The 19,431-nt window shown below is 43.1% G+C and overlaps 1 protein-coding gene across 1 annotated transcript in view; it reads right to left on the bottom strand.

The window, feature by feature from the left end:
* Window positions 1-19,431, bottom strand: part of ITSN1 (intersectin 1 (SH3 domain protein)) — a 196,230-nt gene that overhangs the window by 53,907 nt on the left and 122,892 nt on the right. Inside the window, exons 23-28 of the mRNA XM_011999125.1 lie at window positions 17,735-17,940; window positions 16,884-16,966; window positions 12,567-12,733; window positions 9,357-9,402; window positions 6,502-6,623; window positions 1,816-1,933 (exon numbers count right to left, since the gene is read on the bottom strand). Of these exons, the coding sequence (XP_011854515.1) occupies window positions 1,816-1,933; window positions 6,502-6,623; window positions 9,357-9,402; window positions 12,567-12,733; window positions 16,884-16,966; window positions 17,735-17,940 (742 nt within the window). The remainder of the gene's footprint in view (window positions 1-1,815; window positions 1,934-6,501; window positions 6,624-9,356; window positions 9,403-12,566; window positions 12,734-16,883; window positions 16,967-17,734; window positions 17,941-19,431) is intronic.

Raw genomic sequence — 19,431 nt, 5'->3', positions numbered from 1 at the left:
AGTCTTTAGTTTTTATAATATCATCCTCTTTTTCATGTTTACTTGTCAGCAGAAGATGTACAGTGCTAATCGAGGGCTTTCGTTTTGAGTGCAGTGGAACTCCTTTCTACTGCTGACTCCAGAAAGACCGGCCCAACCCCATCCCATCTTCTGCTGCACAGGACAGCTGTGTGTCATGGGGACTTTACTATCATTTTTCCTTTTTGGTTTAAAGTAGAAGGTAATCATCATTTCACCGCCAAGAATCCCAAATCTTAGGGAGAACTAAAACTAGTGATTGATTGATTGATTATTTATTTGAGACAGAGCCTTGCTCTGTTGCCCAGGCTGGAGTGCAGTGGCACGATCTCAGCTCACTGCAACCTTCACCTCCAGGGTTCAACCGATATCTGGTCCTTTCGAAAGAGGCCTCAGCCTCTTGAGTAGCTGGGATTACAGGCATGCAACACTATGCCTGGCTAATTTTTATACTTTTAGCAGAGACGGGGTTTCACCATGTTGGCCAGGCTGGTCTCGAACTCCTGGCTTCAAGAGAGCCACCCGCCTCGGCCTCCTAAAGTGCTGGGATTACAAGGCGCATGCCACCACATCATGCCTAAAACCAGTGTTTCAAAAGATTTTCCTGCTGCTGTATCTTTGTGTCTCAAAATGTTGTCTTGAAAGAAATCTCCACCCTCAAGAACAATTTTTCTTTTCTCATTTTCTCTCAAGCCTATAGGAGGTAAAACTGTTCTCATTCTTTGGCACTTCTACTTCAGATGAGTCTGCACCAACAGGTCACAGTCTCTGTGAATCTTTCTTAACCAGCCTATATAAATAGGTTTAGGCTTTTCAAATTCTCCAGCTAATTCAATCACTTCAGCAACTGATTTCATCGGGCCTGAGGAAGGGGCTGTACACGGAAGTGGAGGGATACTGACACATCTCCCCAGGGGACAGCAAACCCTGCGGGAACCACATTCCTCAGCCTACACGAGGCCACAGCTCAAGCAAAGAGGCCCAGTGGGAACTGGGGTTCATCACAAAGTTTGCCCATCCTTTAATTTCTTGAGAAGGCTGCCAGGTTTTAATCTTATCTCATTGGGTACATACAGCACAGATATTTAACCACAAGGTATTGGAACAAAAATTCTACACTTTCCACAAAAGCCAACCAAGAATGGGTAGCTTAAAGACCTAAAACAGAAACCTGCTCCCCTGACCTCAGCTCTCTCAGATCTTGCTGAAGCATCTAATTTGGTCCCTTCAATCAGAAAACAGCCAACTGGGCCAACTGCTGTGCTCTGTTCTTTTCCAGTCCTCCAGGAAAGTGTGTACAACATCCTGCCCACCCAGCGGAGCCCCCTCTGCCCACAGTGAATGTCACAGGGGAGCTATTTTGGTCTTCAGTGAACACATTACAGCCCCCAACCCCCGTGGCCCCCAGCTCCATCTCCTGACCTACTGAGACCCCAGCCATTTATTTTTGGGTGTCCCTTTCTGTCACCTCACCCCCTAGCCTAAACCCCAATGTAAATGGCTGGAAGGAAATCAAGAGGAAAATGTGGCCTTAATGCCACAGCATTCATGACTCCTGCAGGAAGAGCATTCCAACAAGGGTTCTGTTGTATGCAGCACAGAAAAGCCACTTAGATATCTGGTCCTTTCGAAAGACATATTCCGTATCACATTAGTTGGGTGTCAGTCCCAGCAAGTACAAGAAGTGCTTTAAAGCACATGCGAAAAACAATGTAAATATATTTAATGAGGAAATCAAGTGGAAAAACTCAAGTGACACGCAGACCATTTTCCAGTTAGAAACGGGAAACTCCTTACCTGCCGCTAACGCTGTTGACTTAGGTGGCTCTGTTGGAGTGATTTTGCTCGTCCCAGGGCTTAGAAGTTTTACATAATTAGCTGGGAACCAGCCTATCTGGCGCTTTTTCCCACGTGCCTGGTAAGAAAATAATTACATCAAACATTTTTAAAGGCTCATCTTTTATAATACAGCTCACTTTATAACAGAGCAGTTATGTAAAGCTTACATATAACTGAAAAACAAACGACATTAAGGGTAAAATCTATGGATTACTGTGTCACAAAGGTAAAACACCATAGCTAAAATTCAAATTGTGGCAATCACTGGTCAGCAAAGCCCAGAATGTTTTTGCTTGGGCTAGACCGTGTGGATCACAAAATCAGGATATACCATGGATTGTCTGGGATAGAAAATTCTGCTCATGTAATGCTAGCACTCAGCTGTTAATTTCAGGTAATGCAGACATTATGGTTAATGCCAACACTGTATATGGGTTTTAGGAACAATAATAATAATAATGATGATGGCCATCAATACCGAGTACTTCTTTTTTTAAAAATTAATTAATTAATTTATTTTTTTTTTGAGATGGAGTCTCGCTCTGTTGCCCAGACTGGGGTGCAGTGGCACAATCTAGGCTCACTGCAAGCTCCGCCTCCCAGGTTCACGCCATTCTCCTGCCTCAGCCTCCCAAGTAGCTGGGACTACCGGCACCCACCACCACGCTTGGTTAATTTTGTTTTTGTATTTTTAGTAGAGATAGGGTTTCACCTTGTTAGCCAGGATGGTCTCAATCTCCTGACCTCGTAATCTGCACCCCTCGGCCTACCAAAGGGCTGGGATTACAGGCGTGAGCCACTGTACCTGGCCCTCACTGAGTACTTTTTATGAGCCAGGCCCTGTGCATTTAGGCACACAATTCCAGAAGGATAGTACTATCATTATTCCCAATTTCCAGATGAAAAGTTGAGTGACGGCCCCAAGGCCACAGGCAGTTAGTGGCAAGCCAAGATGCACTCATGTGTCTGCATGCTCCTTTATGGGTAATATACATCAAGATGACACACATGCAGTACACACAGAACACAAGGAGACTTGATGTTATTTTCACAAACCCGTAGGCCCATGTGATGGCTAAAGCCACATTTTTCACTGCCATTTCTTTCTCACTTAATTCAATCTGATTCAACACAAGATTCATCTATGCAGTGTTTCTGCACCATGCTGTTAGAAAGGGACAGTAGATGACTGTCCCTGTAAACCAGGGGAGTTTGCAACCAAGTTGGTGAGGCAGGTTTTGCAGTTAGGACACAATCCCATGAAAAGACTCGAGTTAGGGATCATGAGTCGGGCTTTGACTACCCTTCTGTACACCACCAAGAGAACCCAAAACTACTCGTGCATACACACGCATGCGTACACACACACACACACACACACACACACATCTAGAAACAAGGCTCTGATCAAAACAGCTGCCTCTGGGGACAAGGATGGGAGGGAGACATTTATATTCCCTCATAACTTTTGAATTTTAAACCATGTGACTATAATTACCTATTCCCCAAATAAGGAAATAAAACAAAAAGAAAACGTCTACCACATTACCTGTGCCCTCCCACCTGCCAATTTATCAAGAGGGATACCTCTGGGTCACTTTGAGAACACAGAGCAGGCTTCACTTTTCCTTGAGGTCTGACAGATTTCATTCCCTTGGCTCAAAGACTAAAGCTTTTACGTTCACAGTGAACCTGCCGATGACTGAAGCCATTTGGTTACGTTTCCACGTTTATTCACCGAGTGTACCACCATTCTGCTCGCAGTGACACCCTTTCCCACACCTCTGCAGCAGAGCACAGACCTCGCTGGTGTTTCCTCATTGGTGGATCCACACGGAGAGTCACTCTGGTGACAGCGCCAGGAGCTCTCCTGGGCCATGGCAACTCAGCCTCTTTACTGTGGATTCTAAGAACCACTCAAACTCTCACTTTAGCACAGTGCTAGAGGTGTGGGGACTGGAAAATACAGCTGCTGCCTCCAAGGGGCTAGTCAGCTACATGTGGAAATAAGAAATGTGCACAGAAAGCAAAGTAATATAAAATACTAAAGAGTGGTGCTGGCACGGGGCCACCGCTGGAGCTCAGGGGAGGGAGACGGCACTTCTGGTTGGGATGGTCACAGAGAGCTTCCAGAAGTGGGATCTGCCAGCTCTTGCGGGAAGTGGAGAGGTGGGAGTCGGCTGGCCCCTGGGGAGAAATGTCATGAACAAAGGCAGCGAGGCAGAAGAGCAGGGGGTGTCGGTGTTTCAAAGAGGCTGGAGTGGAGACGTCATTGCTCAGCGTTAAGACGTGAGGCTACACTGGGGAGAGGGGCCCTGCAGGAAGCCTTCCCCTGGCAGGCGAGGAGGAAAGGCGATGGGAGTCTCCCATGTCTCCAGAACAGGACAGAGGCATGATGCTGGCAGGGCCAATGGGTGACACAGCACAACTCTAAGCAGGGAGTGGGACCTGAGGGTCTAAGGAGGCCTCTCCCTCCCCAGCACAGGAGAAGGCATGTTGATAAAAAGGAGTGGATTTTCAGGCCTCCAGAGGTCAGATTCCTGAACCAGTGAGTAGCATCTGGCCAGCACTCCTGGAAAGGACAATTATGGGTGTCCACCAGCGAGCTCCCCAGGGGAAGTTTCATCTTCAGTTACACTCCAGGTTGTGCCTTCTATTCTGGCCAAGATGCATTTCTTATATATTCAGCTCTCCAGTGTGGCTCTTCCTGTCCCGGCCTCAGGCTCACCTCCACAGAGTGGTAGACGGGACTGTGTGAGACCCGAGGCCTTCCCCAGCAAGGCCTTCTTCCTTTGTGCTCCTGCTGTTCTAACCCCCATTCCTCAGCACCCGAGGGTCTGTCTTCTGTGGCTAGCCCACTGCACGGCAAAGGTTTCCTGCCTCCCTCTTCCCCCTCAAACTTACATAGTTCCATACCGTCCTGCTCATGGGCAGACAAACACCAGCAGATTGGGGAAGTCAGTCTACAGGCCCACTAATGGCCATCAAAGGGTTCCCACAGGCCCCTTCCTCACAAAGCATTCCAGAAACCATTCCTTCCTATATCTGGCCAAGTCTTACTGAGGCCCCCTGTGTTACGCAGAGGCCCACGTTCAACAAAGGCCAGAGAGATGGACGGCTGCTGGGAAATTCAGCTCTTCCACAGGCCCCACATGGGCAAGTCAGGGAGCAAGCCCCGTCCTTCACTAAGCTATGAAGCAGGTGGCCAGGTGCCCGCCTGGCGGTCGGAGGCTGATCTTCACTTTGGATGGGGGAGGATGCGGGGAGGGAGACACACTTTCCATATGAAAAGTCAGCCGGCTTACCTCTCAAGTAACTGCTGTAGTAGTAACTTTTTAAAGGCAACTTTTTATTTAGAAATGATTTCAAACTCACAGAAAAGCGGCAAGAATAAGAAAAGCACACGGAACACCCGTAGGCCCTTTACCCGAATTCACCTACTGTCAACACTCGGCGGGTGCCAGCTGCTCCCTCATTTGTGCGCTTTCTCTCTCCCTCCCCACCCTCTTCTCTGTAAGTTCTTTTTTTGAATCATCTGATTGCAAGTTGCTTACATCTTAACTCTTTACCCCTAAATACTTCAACGTGTATCTCCTAAAAATAAGAATATTCTCTTATATAACCACAGTACAGTTATTGCTTTCAGTAAATTTAACACCGGTACAATAATTTTGTCTAATCTAGTGTCCATAACCCAATTTTGTCCATTATCCCAATATTGTCCTTTACAGCGTGATTTTCTTTCACACACGGTCTAGATACTGCACTAAGTCTAGATACTGCAGTCAGTCCTCACGCCTCTTTAGCACCCTTTCGACAGGTTTTGTCTTCTACGATCGTGACATTTTTGAAGAACAGTCACTCCCTCCTCGCTCCCGGCACAGCTGCACACACATGATGTCCTCTGGTCTCCCCACTGCTCATCATTCTGATCACCTCATTCAGGTGTTGTCCTAGCTCTCCACTCATAATGACTGTGTTTTCCCCTGCAGATCACGAGTGATCTGTGGGGGTCACTTCAAGACCATGCACATTTACTGCTCCTACTGAAAATTTTCCTGCAGATTTGGCATCCATCGATGATTCTAGGAAGTCTTACCACGAGAATTGTGTAACAGCAATCTTTTTAAAGCATCTTTGTCTCTGGAAATGAGACCTATAGGAAGTTTCTGGAATGGTAAAATGTGTAACAAGATGATATGATTAACAATACACACACACACGCACGCGCACACACACAGGAACTAAAAATACTGTGATGTATGGATGTGGCTTTGAATGCAAAGAAACCTGCTCTTGTGCCACTGAGGAAAAGCTCCACTCTCTAATGCCAAGGCACATCAGGACGATGCTATGCAGGCGTCCCTCATCATACGAGTTCTCACTATGCTGACACTCACTATCTGAACTCAGAAATGGAACAGATATGTTTTCATATGAGCTCCCAGCTCTCAGAAATCTGTTACCAGCTGTCTGAAACTTAGGAACTAAACAAATACAGAAAATTTGGCATCTCTCACTATCCAAATACAGAATTTAGGCAGTGAGGGGTGGTTTGTACTTTACAATAAAATAGCGTCCCTTTGAGATTTTGTGTATTGAAACTTGGATGGAGAATTGTAAATGAAGAGAAAAGACACTGACTTGCAGCTCTCCTTCCCACCATCCACCTGGGTTCTTTTTTCGGATCAAAATCAGCTGACCAGGGGCGAGAGTGAGCTGCTCGGGGCCGGTGGCGGTGTATGAGGCAATAACCTGGGCAATTTCTGAAAAACAAGATCAAACATGGCAGTGCACTGTTAGAGTCAGCAGGAGAAAAGGGCAAGAAGATGTGGGCGCCTCCCAGGTTCACAGATGAACACATCAAAACCAATGTATTGGGCTGGATTTCTACTCAACGAGTAAGGCTCCCTGAATCGCCCCTGTTCCCAGAGCTACCAGGCAGACACGGCATTCAAGGGCTTGGCTGATCCTCGAGCCCTCAGTGGGCTGCAGACTCCCTTGTCACCCCGCGAAACTTACCAACTTCCCTCCACAAAGTCCGCTCCTTGCCCACTCCTGGCACCTTCTGTCACACCCCTCCCATAATTACCGGGAATGCCCTGAGGCCACAGGTGGGGGCCTCCTTTGCCACCCACCCCAGCACAGCAGCACTCAATGGCTGAGCTGCCACTTTAAAGTGACTGGAGGACTCCATAGCTTTCCCAGCTGCCAAGTACAGCAGAAACAGAAGCCTGTTTTCCTCAGAAACCACTGGGAGCCCGGCAAGAGCTTATTTCTATGTTGTTGCTGCAGATTCTCACTCCCAACGACACAGCCTTCTTCTTTATGTCTCACATTTTGAGTGATCCCTGAATATCAGGTGCAAATCATGGCAGGGAAAATTTCTTTCTTTTTATTTCACGTTATAGGAGGGACCTGGAGTTAAGAAGGGAACTTTATGCAAAAACAATTCAGCACAGGGAAAAAAATGTAAACGGTTCTGTACTTTTCCTGAATGTGAAAAGTCCCATGGGAAAAATTCCAGCAGTACCACAGACCAGGCTCTGAAACACACATTTCCCCTGGCCCAGGAGATCGAGTATGAAAAAACAGAACCCTTCTCTGCCTGAGTTCTGGCACATCTGCAGCTACGCTTTCTGAACTTCTAGAAGCAATACAGAACAAACTGTTCTACTCCTCTACCCTTGCTCTCCAAGTGTGGTCTGTGAAAGAAAGGAGAAAAGAAGGAAAGAAGGACAGAAAGAAAAGAAGAAAGAGGGAATGAAGTAAAGAAGAATGGAAAGGAAGAACGCAAAAAGGTCCCAGGTTCTGACGAGATTGCCTACTTTTCTACTCACTCCAGGGAACGAGTAAGACTCTGGCCCTTAAGCAAGCCGCTCTCATCCTGTTCTGCATGCTATCAGGGGTTGGCCACCAGGACAGAAGCACCCGGCAGTCACGGTGCAGGCCTGGCCCTGCCTGATGCTTTGGAGAGCTCAGGGCAAGCAAGAAAGGCCACAGCACAGTCTACTGGCCCAGCCTAGGCTCTGACTGGGAGCTCCAGTTGGGATGTCTGCACTGGGATGAGGACTCTACTGCAACAAACCAAAGACCAGCTCTTGGTTCCAAGAGTTTATGGCTTGAAGAAAGACCAAACTAGTGTTCTATTTGGCACTGGATGTTCTTGCTCCTCATGGGACCTGGCAGATGCAGCCAGCAATCTGCCCCAACATTCTCTGAGGTCTTTTGTGTCCTTTCTTGCTAGTTTCAGTACAAAGTAAAGCCCACCTGGGCATCATCTATGAAATATCTGGACCCTCTGGAATGACAAATGTCCAAAACTTAGAAAACTTACACTTAAAACAGAGATTTGGTGGGTGGTCCAATGTATCTCCTTCCATTGACTGCATTTGTCTGACTAAAATAAAATCCTACACTATGTGAAATTTCCCTTTCTTTTTCTGGCCATGTAAGCCCAGTTGGAGCTGGGCACCAGACAGACAAGCAAATCCGTCTTTTGGCATTTCAGTGACTGTTTTAACCTGTAATTTCCTAAGGATATGATAGCAAAAAGGCTCAAATGACCCAGACCAGGAAGACGTGCCACAGAAACCATATTATTTCACATCCGCTTTCTTTTCTTTTTCTTGCTATTTATAGCACATGTGATTTTATTGAAATAAACTAAAACACTTTGGATTCAGAGGTGTGACTATAATTTTGTACCTTCAATGTGTACCGAGGAAAACCATCCAATGGCTTCTAAATTAATAGCACCTACACTCACATAATATCTGTTGCTTCTCTAATCTTCTCCATTGTTTGTGTCCTGGGAATGCATTATTAGGAAATGAAAAAGGGCTAACCAAGCCTAAGAGAAGACGGAGAAGCAGTTGAGCCCATAATCCTACAGCTCCATGTATTATAACTTCCCAGTATCTCGCCTGAATTATTTATGTATTTATTTTATTTTATTTTTTGAGATACAGTCTTGTTCTGTCGCCCAGGCTAGAGTGCAGTGGCGCAACCTTGGCTCACTGCCACCTTGGCCTCCCAGGTTCAAGCGATTCCCCTGCCTCAGCCTCCCGAGCAGCTGGGATTACAGGTGTATGCCACTATGCCTGGCTAATTTTTGTATTTTTTTGGTAGAGACTGGGTTTCCTCTGTTGGCCAGGCTGGTCTTAAACTCCTGACCTCAAATGATCCACCTGCCTCGGTCTCCAAAACTGCTGCGATTACAGGTGTGAGTCACTGCACCTGGCCTCACCTGATTTATTTCTCGACAACCCAAGAGAACATTCTGTCAGGTGACGTCTCCACTCTTCATGTGTGAAGCAACAGACGAATCTCATAACCAAGTGAAATTATTAATGGATTCCAAGGAAAGGACTTACTCTCACCACTCTTAGGCAAGATTCTTTTTATTTTAGGCTTCTGGCCCTAATACACAAATATGGGGAGCAACTATCAATTACATTCAAAACATTGAAAAGTAAGCATCAGGGTTTGTAACTTACCAGGTTTTTTTCCTAAACTCCCTGTTTTCCCAGCAGTTCCAGAGCCCTTAAAACAGAGCAAAAGGTCTCATTTGCATGCTGAAGTTTTGATCATGCAACTTTAAAAACGATTAATGATGACACAAACCCACTTGAGCCCCAAAGCCCCACTTTTCATTCTGGGAAAACACAGCACTGTATCACCTGACACAAGGATATAGATCAGGAAAATATGGGACAAAATAAGTACTTCAAAACATGTGGCTTTTACTCGTTTCTATAAGAGAAAAAAACAGCAGAGTATGGGGCCCTGTAAGAGCCCAGAGGGCTCCGAGCACAGGCACTTCTTGGACCTGGTCAAATCTAACAGGAGGTTCCAGGATAGAACTGTTAGTTTACGTCCTAAATACTAAGCTCGGGCTTATTTTCACATGGTTAATTATGAAGTATTTCACATATAAAAAGTACAAGGAATATAACTCATGAGCCTACCACCCGGATTTAACACATTAAAATATTAATATTTTGCACATTTGCTTCAGGAGCTTTCTTTTTTAAAAAACTAACACAGTACAGGGACAACTGGAACCTCTCTTCCCCCATCCTATTCACCCCTCTCTATCCAAAGAGGCAGTGGCTGTCCTGTGTGGCCTTTCCACTCAATTTCACAGCGTTTATACACTGAAATTTCTCTATCAATGCAGAGAGGCAGAGCATATTTCTTCCCAACTATCAAGTGTTTAAAAAGTGCTCTGGGGTTGAATTCCTCTCTGGGATACTCATGGAATTTTAAACCAGCCAAGTAAGCCAACAACAGAGACCACGAGAGGCAGGACAGGAGCCAGAACGGAATCTGTTGTTACAAAGTGCTTTATTCTAAATTAATTTATGCTTGAGTCTATCTCGCAGTAAATTAAGTATTCCAATTAAAACAAAACAAAAGGCTTAGTAAACTAAACATGAGTTACTGAAAGAATAAAAATAGGCCATTTATCTACCAGGAACACAACTTACAGTCTCTTTATTTTGCTTACTGAAATTTAAGAACCATTTACCAGGAAAAGTTTGGGTTAAATTTTTACACTGATTCTGCTTTATTAACAAACAAAGTTATACAATAGCAATCTCTCACTATTTTTCAATAGGCTGCATATCAAAAAAAAGAAATACCAATGAAACAAGACTCCAGTGACCACTTAACTTTCCTAGTACAGGCTTAGAATTGACTCCCTATACTCCATAAAAAGAACAAGGCAATTGGCAGTAGCCAACAGTAGAGTTCAAGTAGTTTCAATGAGCTCCCTTTGAAAAACCCCAGCCAGTCCCATAAGCTGGGATGGATTCAGAAGGCCATGTTCTGTCCTCCCAGCACCTATAAAGTCCCCCAGACTGTGCCCCAGACCTGCCCATACAGAGAAGGGAAGCAGGATGGGACAACTCTCCCCATGCCCAGACATCAATTCTGGTATCTGAAGCTGGGTCTGGTGTTAAGTTTGGTCAGATATTTTGCTTTTACACTGAACTCTGCATTCAAGTAGGACGAAAGAGCTGAGTTTTCGAATTTTTTTCATTATTATTGAATAGTATCGCTAAATGTATATCTAAAAATTTTTAGTACTGCTAGTTCTTCTGTGGCTAATAATTTAAGACTGTGGTTAAGAAAATAGCTTACAACTCTACTTACCTTAAAAAAAAGTCACTGTGTTTTCCTAATATTTATTTCAGATGGTTTTATTAAAGTAGAAAACTGTAACTTATTAAAATACATTACAAGTAATAACTTTTGTATTTTAACTGATCCAAAAAGTCAAGTCACTTTAAGAGTTCTCATGCACGGTAGTAGAAATTAAGTTTGGCTTTTAGAGTTTTACCCAACTCCCCTGAAATATCATCTATATGACTCTCATTGGACTCGACTTGCTGGCCTGGAGAAGAATTTAATTCTCTGTTTCCAGGTCTGAAAAGTCCAATATGCCAGCTGTCTCACAGGGCAAAATTATTTTCTTCCAGGCTTCTGCCAAATTCTCCAAGGGTGGGCAGACTTAAGTAAATCCATCCATGGGAATTCCACTTAGCTGCTCTCAAGACCGCAGCAAGAAAAACCAAAAAGCAAAACAATGCCACCCCTTAAAAAAACAAAATCCAAGCAAATAAAATCGTTTCTGGGAGCTGCAGGAGAGGTGAGCAGGCCAAGGGCAGGACTACTAGAGCAGGGCACCAGGCCCAGCCTCGCCCCCAGAGCAGCTCCGAGCACATGGAGCTGCACATGGAAGAGCCCAGTATACCCTCTACGACTGGCATTTGAAATAGAGAACTTTGTCCTCTTGCTTACTCCTGAGAAAGCGGCCCCTACAGGCTCCCTGCCAGCCTTTTCTCTCTCAGTACCTATGAGGTATGAGGAGAAAAAGAAAATTACTGTGAATTGACTGTCAAGGCTTTAAAAAATGAGTCAATTCTTGTTGGCTTTTTAAAATGTGCACTGGATCTGTTAAGTGACTCCATTTATACCCTGAAACTCTCCACTAACGTGCAAGTGGCTCCTACAAGACTGACTTCCATACTCCGTGGTAAGTCCACCCCACCATTCCATTAAACTTGCACTATCTTAAGACCACAGTTTATGCGATCAAACTTTTAGGGCTCTATTTAACAATAGTGGGAGCCCTTCCAATTTATACAGATAATAGCACTTAAATTCAGTCCTGATCAACGGAGATTCTAAGGCCTAGTCAAAAGTGTACCCATCTCTTAGATCTTGTGTCTTTCTGCTGTGTGGGCAAAACCAGAAATTCTAAAAACTTTCTAATACCCAATATTCTGGGGCGATTATCACCAGAATACTTCTGTTCATACAGGCAAAATATTGCTATCATTCTTGGGGCATTTAAAAATCAGTGACCATAATGATCTAATCAAGAAAGTTTACTCCAAAGCATAAGTCGGTTACACGCAGGAAGAGAGCTTAATACTGAACATGATCCTCCCAGCTGATGTGGACCAGCCCCATCACACTCAGCCTCCACTTAGCCCTGATGCGTTCTGCTTGGGGGAAGCCAATGCTTACTCCGCAGTGCCAAATAACAAAATCAAACAATGACAGGTCACACTGGATTTACTGTCACATTCCAGAACTTAGCAAAACCCAACAAAGTTCCACTGTCAAACATCGTGACTCCCCGCAAAGAGAATCACCGCACAGAAAGGGAGAGGAAACAGTTAATGTGGGTTTACCTCTGAATCTTTAAGCCTCACATAGTTAGAAGGGAAGACTCCGGACTTGTCGCCCACTGTTCCTGTCCACCAGTCACCATCTTTCTTGGTAACCAAAATCACATCCCCTTGCTGAAAGGTTAAATCTCCTTGCTCAGAACTCTCGTAAGTGTACATGGCAATAAATTCTGGTGGGGAGAAATATTGAGATACGGAGAGAGCTTGATTGTTTAAAGAAATCCCAGACAGCTTTGCAAAAGCAAGTTTACGAATAAGGAAGTTAGGACAAGATCCATTCAAGAGAAAGGCTAGTCACAGATAAAATACAGAGCTGCAGAATACCCTGGGCTCCACATTCCCCCAGTGCACATAAAAGTTCAGTAGCTGCAGACAGGGAGACAATTCCTGGGAAGACCCAGACACAGGAACAAAAAACCCAACTGCATGTTTACCGACACTGGAGTATTTACGAGTGATCTGCCATTTAGCGTCATGATTTCTTTTTGAATGAAAATGGTTTTTACATTTATTTTTAACTAAGAGTTACACAATACCTACTCTGTGCTGAGCACTGGTTCAGATGCATTCAGATGCAGGCTCTTGGTAAGCATATTAAATATGTGTATTTCAGTTTTGAGGGTACCAAGTCACAGTTTTAAAAAATTGTTAGATAGCATAAATCCTTTGCATAAATTAAATAAGACATACTTTTCATTATTCAACTGCCTGAAAACTTATGTCCTATTGTGCCACATACACAATATGATAGGAAGCTGTTAGAACACAAAATGAGTTACACATATTATTTAGTTAAAAATGGGCATCTAGTTGTCATTCAAGAGCACAGGGAGGACTGATGAGAAAAGGAATGTCCAACCCAATCCCAGAAAGCCTTTCAACAAGTTAAAAAGACAAATCCCAGTTTATGACATTTTATTATCCATGTCATTTAGTCTTAAAGAATAAGAACTAATGTTCCTTTGTGTCTTGAATTTGAAGGGTGTGCATTACAGAAGAAACTTTTCTTTTTAATTAGACGTAGAACTTTGCATCACTGTTGGTGGATTTTATTAAGGCTTAGAACCAAATCACACTCTCAGAAAGATCACCAGACACAAAATCCTACATGGAGGTTCTAGGTACAGGATAAAAGATTTACAGAAAGATGCACATGCTTCTTGTTTCCACTTTTTCTCCATTTTATCCTAGGCTTTTGTTTGTATTTTTTTAAAGCAACAGAAAAATCACCATTTACCCAAAAAGTTCATTTTTATGACGGACAACGTCTGTTTCTCTCTAAATCTCAGATGATGTTCCTTTAATGTCCAGCCTCGTGTTGAGTAAGAGGCAGGACTTTTGTATGGAGAACTCCTTCGGTTAATTATCAGAGCCTCTGCAGGAGGTACTAATGAAAACTAAAACAAACAGACAAAAACACAAAAACCTCTAACCCTTGTGCTCACGTGGGCAGCCCCTGGAGCAACAAGGGCCTCCTTCAGCGCCAGTGTTGACCTGTCAGCGCCGAGGCCAGCAGCAATTGCTGGTGGAGAGCACTGGGCCCCATGGCAGACACAGGTCATTCAAGCGTCCCAGGGAAAACAGAAGGCTCCCTGTCTTTAGCCCTGAGGCGCTGGGAACACACACCTCCACAGTGAAAACTGGAAAAACGATTTCCCACACAAGGAAATCAAAGTGTGGTGGCTTTAATAGGGTCATTCTTTCTTCATTAACAGACTCATTTTTCTGATTTCTCCATACTCTCACCCTTCCCTTTTCATTCTGCTCCCTGTTACTGTTCTTTAGATCATATTTGGCCATTTAAGACAGGATCCTTGGCCATCAATACTTTCCCCAGTGATTCCTCAGCTTCAAAGTTACTTTCTTTAAAATGGATCCAAATTTTGAAGTAACTTTCCAAATGCTTAAGAAACTTCAGAAACATGAACTCTGGCTGAACTTGGTATTGCAGTATAAAATATAAAGGAGACTGGGAAGACCGAGGCTGGCCTTGCCCTGCCTGCCTTGCACAAAGGCATCTGAGAGTGGCTTTAGGGTGACAATGAAACCCAGAGACGTGATGACGGATAGGCAGAGGTTCCTCTTCAGCTACCCCTTCTCAGGAGACATTTCACAGAGGGCACTGTCCATCCCCAAACCAGTATTTTAAAAGTAACCCAAGCCAATCACCTATTTTATCTGGTTTACAGTTTACTTTAAATTTGATTATGTTCAATGTGGTATTAACAAGAGGCTCATTAATAAACGAAAATAGCTTTTCTCAGAATTTCTAAGGTTAATGTCCTCCCATCCCTTCACAAAGCCAGCAAGCTTTCCAGTATTTCTAATAACTAAGTCATTTCAAAACGGCTGTAATAGATACAAACTAAGATCAGAATTTAACTCCATCATGCTGCCCAATTTTAAGTATATGCGTGGTTCACTTGTGACCTATTTATTGAGGCCTCAGTACATGTCTCAAAACAAATAAGGCCGGGCGCAGTGGCTCACGCCTGTAATCCCAGCACTTTGGGAGGCCGAGGCGGGCGGATCACAAGGTCAGGAGATCGAGACCATGGTGAAACCCCATCTCTACTAAAAATAGAAAAAATTAGCTGGGTGCAGTGGTGGGCGCCTGTAGTCCCAGCTACTCGGGAGGCTGAGGCAGGAGAATGGCGTGAACCCGGGAGGCGGAGCTTGCAGTGAGCCGAGATTGCGCCACTGCACTCCAGCCTGGGCGACAGAGCGAGACACCGTCTCAAAAAAAAAACAAAAAAACAAAAAAAACAAAAAACAAAAAACAAAAATAAACAAACATTCCTCCACACTGCTATTGGATGAGGATGCTCATACTTTACGTGGCTTTACCAGTAATCCAGGGAATGAAGCAAAAACGACATAAAAGTAGTAGACATTTACTGAGCTTTGTTCTAAAGGCCTTCTGCATATTATCTCACTATCCTTGTAATAATTTCCTACCTCAAGGGGAGTTATCACGGCCAATTTACAGACAAGGAAGCTAAGGCATAAACAAAATAGTACTGTTACTAGATGGGTGAGTCAAGATACAAACTCCAGCCCTCCAGTGAGCCTTGACTGGATATAACACACCAAAGTTTTTTTCTTTCTTATTTTTTGGTGAGGTGCATAATTTGCTTTTTACTAAACTAACTGCATGTGCTGTGTTTAAAGGAGCTTTTTGCCTTGTTACCCTAACAGTGGATAAAAAAGTCATTAAGATAATGACAATGTATAAAGGGAACTCTGTTAATCATTTTCACGGTAATAGCAAAAAGGAGATGCTGGATTGTTTAGTGATGATAAGGTTTTATAGCTATGCTATGAACTAAAAAAAATTTTTACTTTAAAAAATCCTCTTGAAAAAAGAACATTGTTACTGTGAGTCTGAAATACCACTATACCTTAATCCTTGCTGTCTCCACCTAGAACAGCTGTTTTAATAATTCTATTTTTCATTGGGCAAGGTTTCTAAGGAATGTAACAATCTCATTATGGCAGACAAACTAAATAAAACATTCTATTCTCATGTAATGTATTCAAGGAACCCATAAAGAATTACTATAGAATTGGTTAGTTATAGCATCTGTTAACTACAACATTGCTCAGACGTCTACACAGAAAACCCATCTAACTCAGGGAGCACTCTCCAGTTAGGATGTGATGATGGCTGTACTGAATGTAAAAAAGATGTGAGATTTTTACCATGAGGTTCTGAATTACACAGGTTTCGTTCGGTTGGCATCCATATAATATTTAGGATTATGTCAGCAAGTGGAGATTGAGAAAGAAAGCAATTATTTGTGTAATAAACACTCAAAATGATTTTTTTTAGTCCTAAATTGTCTGGTTTGGTTGTTTTCATGGAGCACATAAATTGAGTTTCAGTTTCATTTGGGATGGTACAGATGGCATTCATGTTACTGTGAGAACTCTAGTGGTCTGCGTAGTTACTTTTAAAAATGAAATACTTATCTATGAAGTCAGATGAGACTAGACTATGTTAGATGAAGCAATGACCACAATTTAGGTATAGAGATGCTTGGAAAACTTGATTCTTAGTGAACTGAATGGGTCTCTTGTAAAAGTCAAAGGGCTCATAATAAAATATAATTAGAAAATTCAGTTTTTGATGATTAATATGTCTGACAGTATTTTCCATGAAGTACTCTGATTCTGTAAAGAGCTAAACTTTCATTTTACTGTAGTTTAATATACTGATCATAAATGTAGTCTATCTTAAGATGAAATTCAATCTCATTTCAAACATTTACGCAATGTCCTTGACCCTTCTGAAGAACATAATACAACTCAGGCCCTCACCTTCTCCAGAAACGACCGGCTTGGCTGCTGGAGAGGCTACTCGCTTTAGACTAGCAGGACTCTCTGAAGAACCAGACTCCATGCTGCAGTAAGGGAAGAAGAGAGTATTTTAATTTTTATCTTCGAAGAAAATAGTGCACCTGACACTGATTTTTCTGTTAAAACTGCTTAACTTTTAAAACTTTAAACAATTCACAGCTGAAATAGTTGTACTTAGCTAGTTTAAAAACACATAATTAGGTAATACAGAGGCATGACTCTAAGCTCGCATTCTTATTTTTCAGCACTTTGCTATACCGGACACATAGCTTATGTACTAGTTTGTTTCAAGGCAAGACTGACTGAGAGATGCTCATTGAATATTTTTGCTATATTCATCTTCTTAAAGCTCATAGTTTGTTCTGAACATTAATATGGTTGGAGGAATTAACAACCTTAGGTTTCATGCTATAAGACCCTAATGAAAAAGACAATTAAGTCCTCTGATCATTTCCCCAAATCCTTTGGGTTTCTAAGTATTCACACATATCTGGTACAGCACTGGGTAATAAGCATAAAGAGAGTCATAATCTCCAACTAATGCACAAGAGAGTTCCAGGTCTCAGAGCTGAATTCCTTCTTGCATAAGAAAATGAAAAACAAGGCACACAGGTTTTCATGAGGGAAGAAAGAATGCACTTATCTGTAAGAGGCTCCCTTTTGGTACTCTCTATACTCTAACTTTTGCAGTTAAAAGATCTAGAAGACAAACTAATCCCGCAACGCCTGTCTGTGAATCTTAACTAGTGCAAACAGTAACTTAACACCTAATATTGTTTTCATCAAATACAAGCAGATAAATACAAAAATACCTGGTAGATTTCCTTATGGGCCCTGAAATGAGTTTGACGTAAGACTTGGGGAACCAACCCTTCTGACCTTGAACTTCTCCAAACCACCACATGTCTTGCTGTTCCAGGACGGTGATGACATCATTTTTGTTAAAATTTAAATGGTTGTCTTTTTTGGCTCTCCAAGGATACAGGGCTTGAGCTTGTAGCCCCTCCACCTTTTCACCCTTGTGTGGAATGACATAAAGGACCTCTCGTTACGTTGCAGTTTGTTATCAATTAGGGCAGACATGAACATGGCACCTCTCCAACAAGCACAGGCCAGACAAGCACACACGGCCACAAAGCACCCGGAGGCAGCACAGCAGGAGGGCTGGATGCTTCATGTTTCCCAACAATTGTTTATTTCCAAAAGTGGAGGCAAAAGCCTGCCAGCCTCTTCACAAAGTCACTGTCTGACCATCTATAACTCTCTCTTTCAACAAGCCAGGAGGTCACAATTATTCTGTTGCATCTATGCGCCTTTTAAATTTTGGTTCTATTTTTACTCTCAAGTTGCCCAGGATACCTCCCCATTTCCAATTTGACTGGTGTTTTTAGTGGAGGATTAATACTGGAGCAGAAATTTTATGAACTATCATGAGATCATTAACTGGCATTTTAGTTTAGGTGGACCCAGGGATATAGGTCCTATCTGGATTATGCTTGTTTTAGTTCCTTTTCAGAGAAAACAGGGATTTGGTGAGCGTAAATTCATTGTAATTACCATTTATTGTACATCTACATGCACTGCTCCATGAGATTACAAAAATGAAAAAAACAGTCTTTGCCTCCCCCAAATAATTTAGGGAAAAGCACTTTATTAACCATAAAACACTATAAAGATGGGCAGTATTATTAGCAAGAAACTCACAAGTAATGGGGAAGAAAGAGATAAAAACAACCATGTGTACCACCTGGCAGAATGCAATATACTGAAAAGGAGTTCCTACTATTCACTGCAGGAATAAAGAGGAAAGAGGGATGAATTCTGCCTGGGGGCATCAGGGTAAATTTCATAGAGGGGGCAGCATCTGAGATGGGCCTTGAAGGATGAGAAGGACTTTGACAGCTAGGGCTTCGGAGGAAAGGCACTCCAGGCCGAGGGCGCAGCATGGGCAAAGGCCTCGAGGTGGAACACTGCAAGGGGTCCGGGAAGAGAAGCACAATCCGGGGCTGCATGTGGCCTAGTCTCATGGAGGGGTGGAGGAGGAGGTCAGGCTGGAAAGGCAGGGTAAGGCATTTATTATCTTTCAAGAAGCTATAGCATTAAACCATTACAATATTTTAAAGCATTTAGTAAAAAATGAAACACCAAGTTTCAATCATATATATGAACGGGCAAGAACAAAGGACAATGCCTAGAGAGAGTTACTTCAGAACCAATTTGTACTTGCCTTCGGAAGTTATTTATATTATACTGACATTAAGTTATGATTATGTCTGATAAGCAGAGAGAATTTACAACAGGTCAAACAGTTTCAGCATCTATGTTGATAACCTCTAATTCCTGGTCTTCATGGGATCTTACCTTCTTAAACCCACAACATCCCTATCCTATTTCCTTCCACTTAGCTGTACATTCACTCCTTCAAGTCCCTCAGAGCTGAGGGGGTTTCCCTGGATTTTGAACACCCCTCAGATTGTATATTCTCGACCTTGCATTTTCCCCCTTGCAG

This window comes from Mandrillus leucophaeus, unplaced genomic scaffold (genome assembly GCF_000951045.1).
Source record: "Mandrillus leucophaeus isolate KB7577 unplaced genomic scaffold, Mleu.le_1.0 Scaffold582, whole genome shotgun sequence".
Classification (NCBI taxonomy): Eukaryota; Metazoa; Chordata; class Mammalia; order Primates; family Cercopithecidae; genus Mandrillus; species Mandrillus leucophaeus.
The sequence above is the reverse complement of the archived record's forward strand: the minus strand, read 5'-3'. Positions and strand labels throughout refer to the sequence as shown.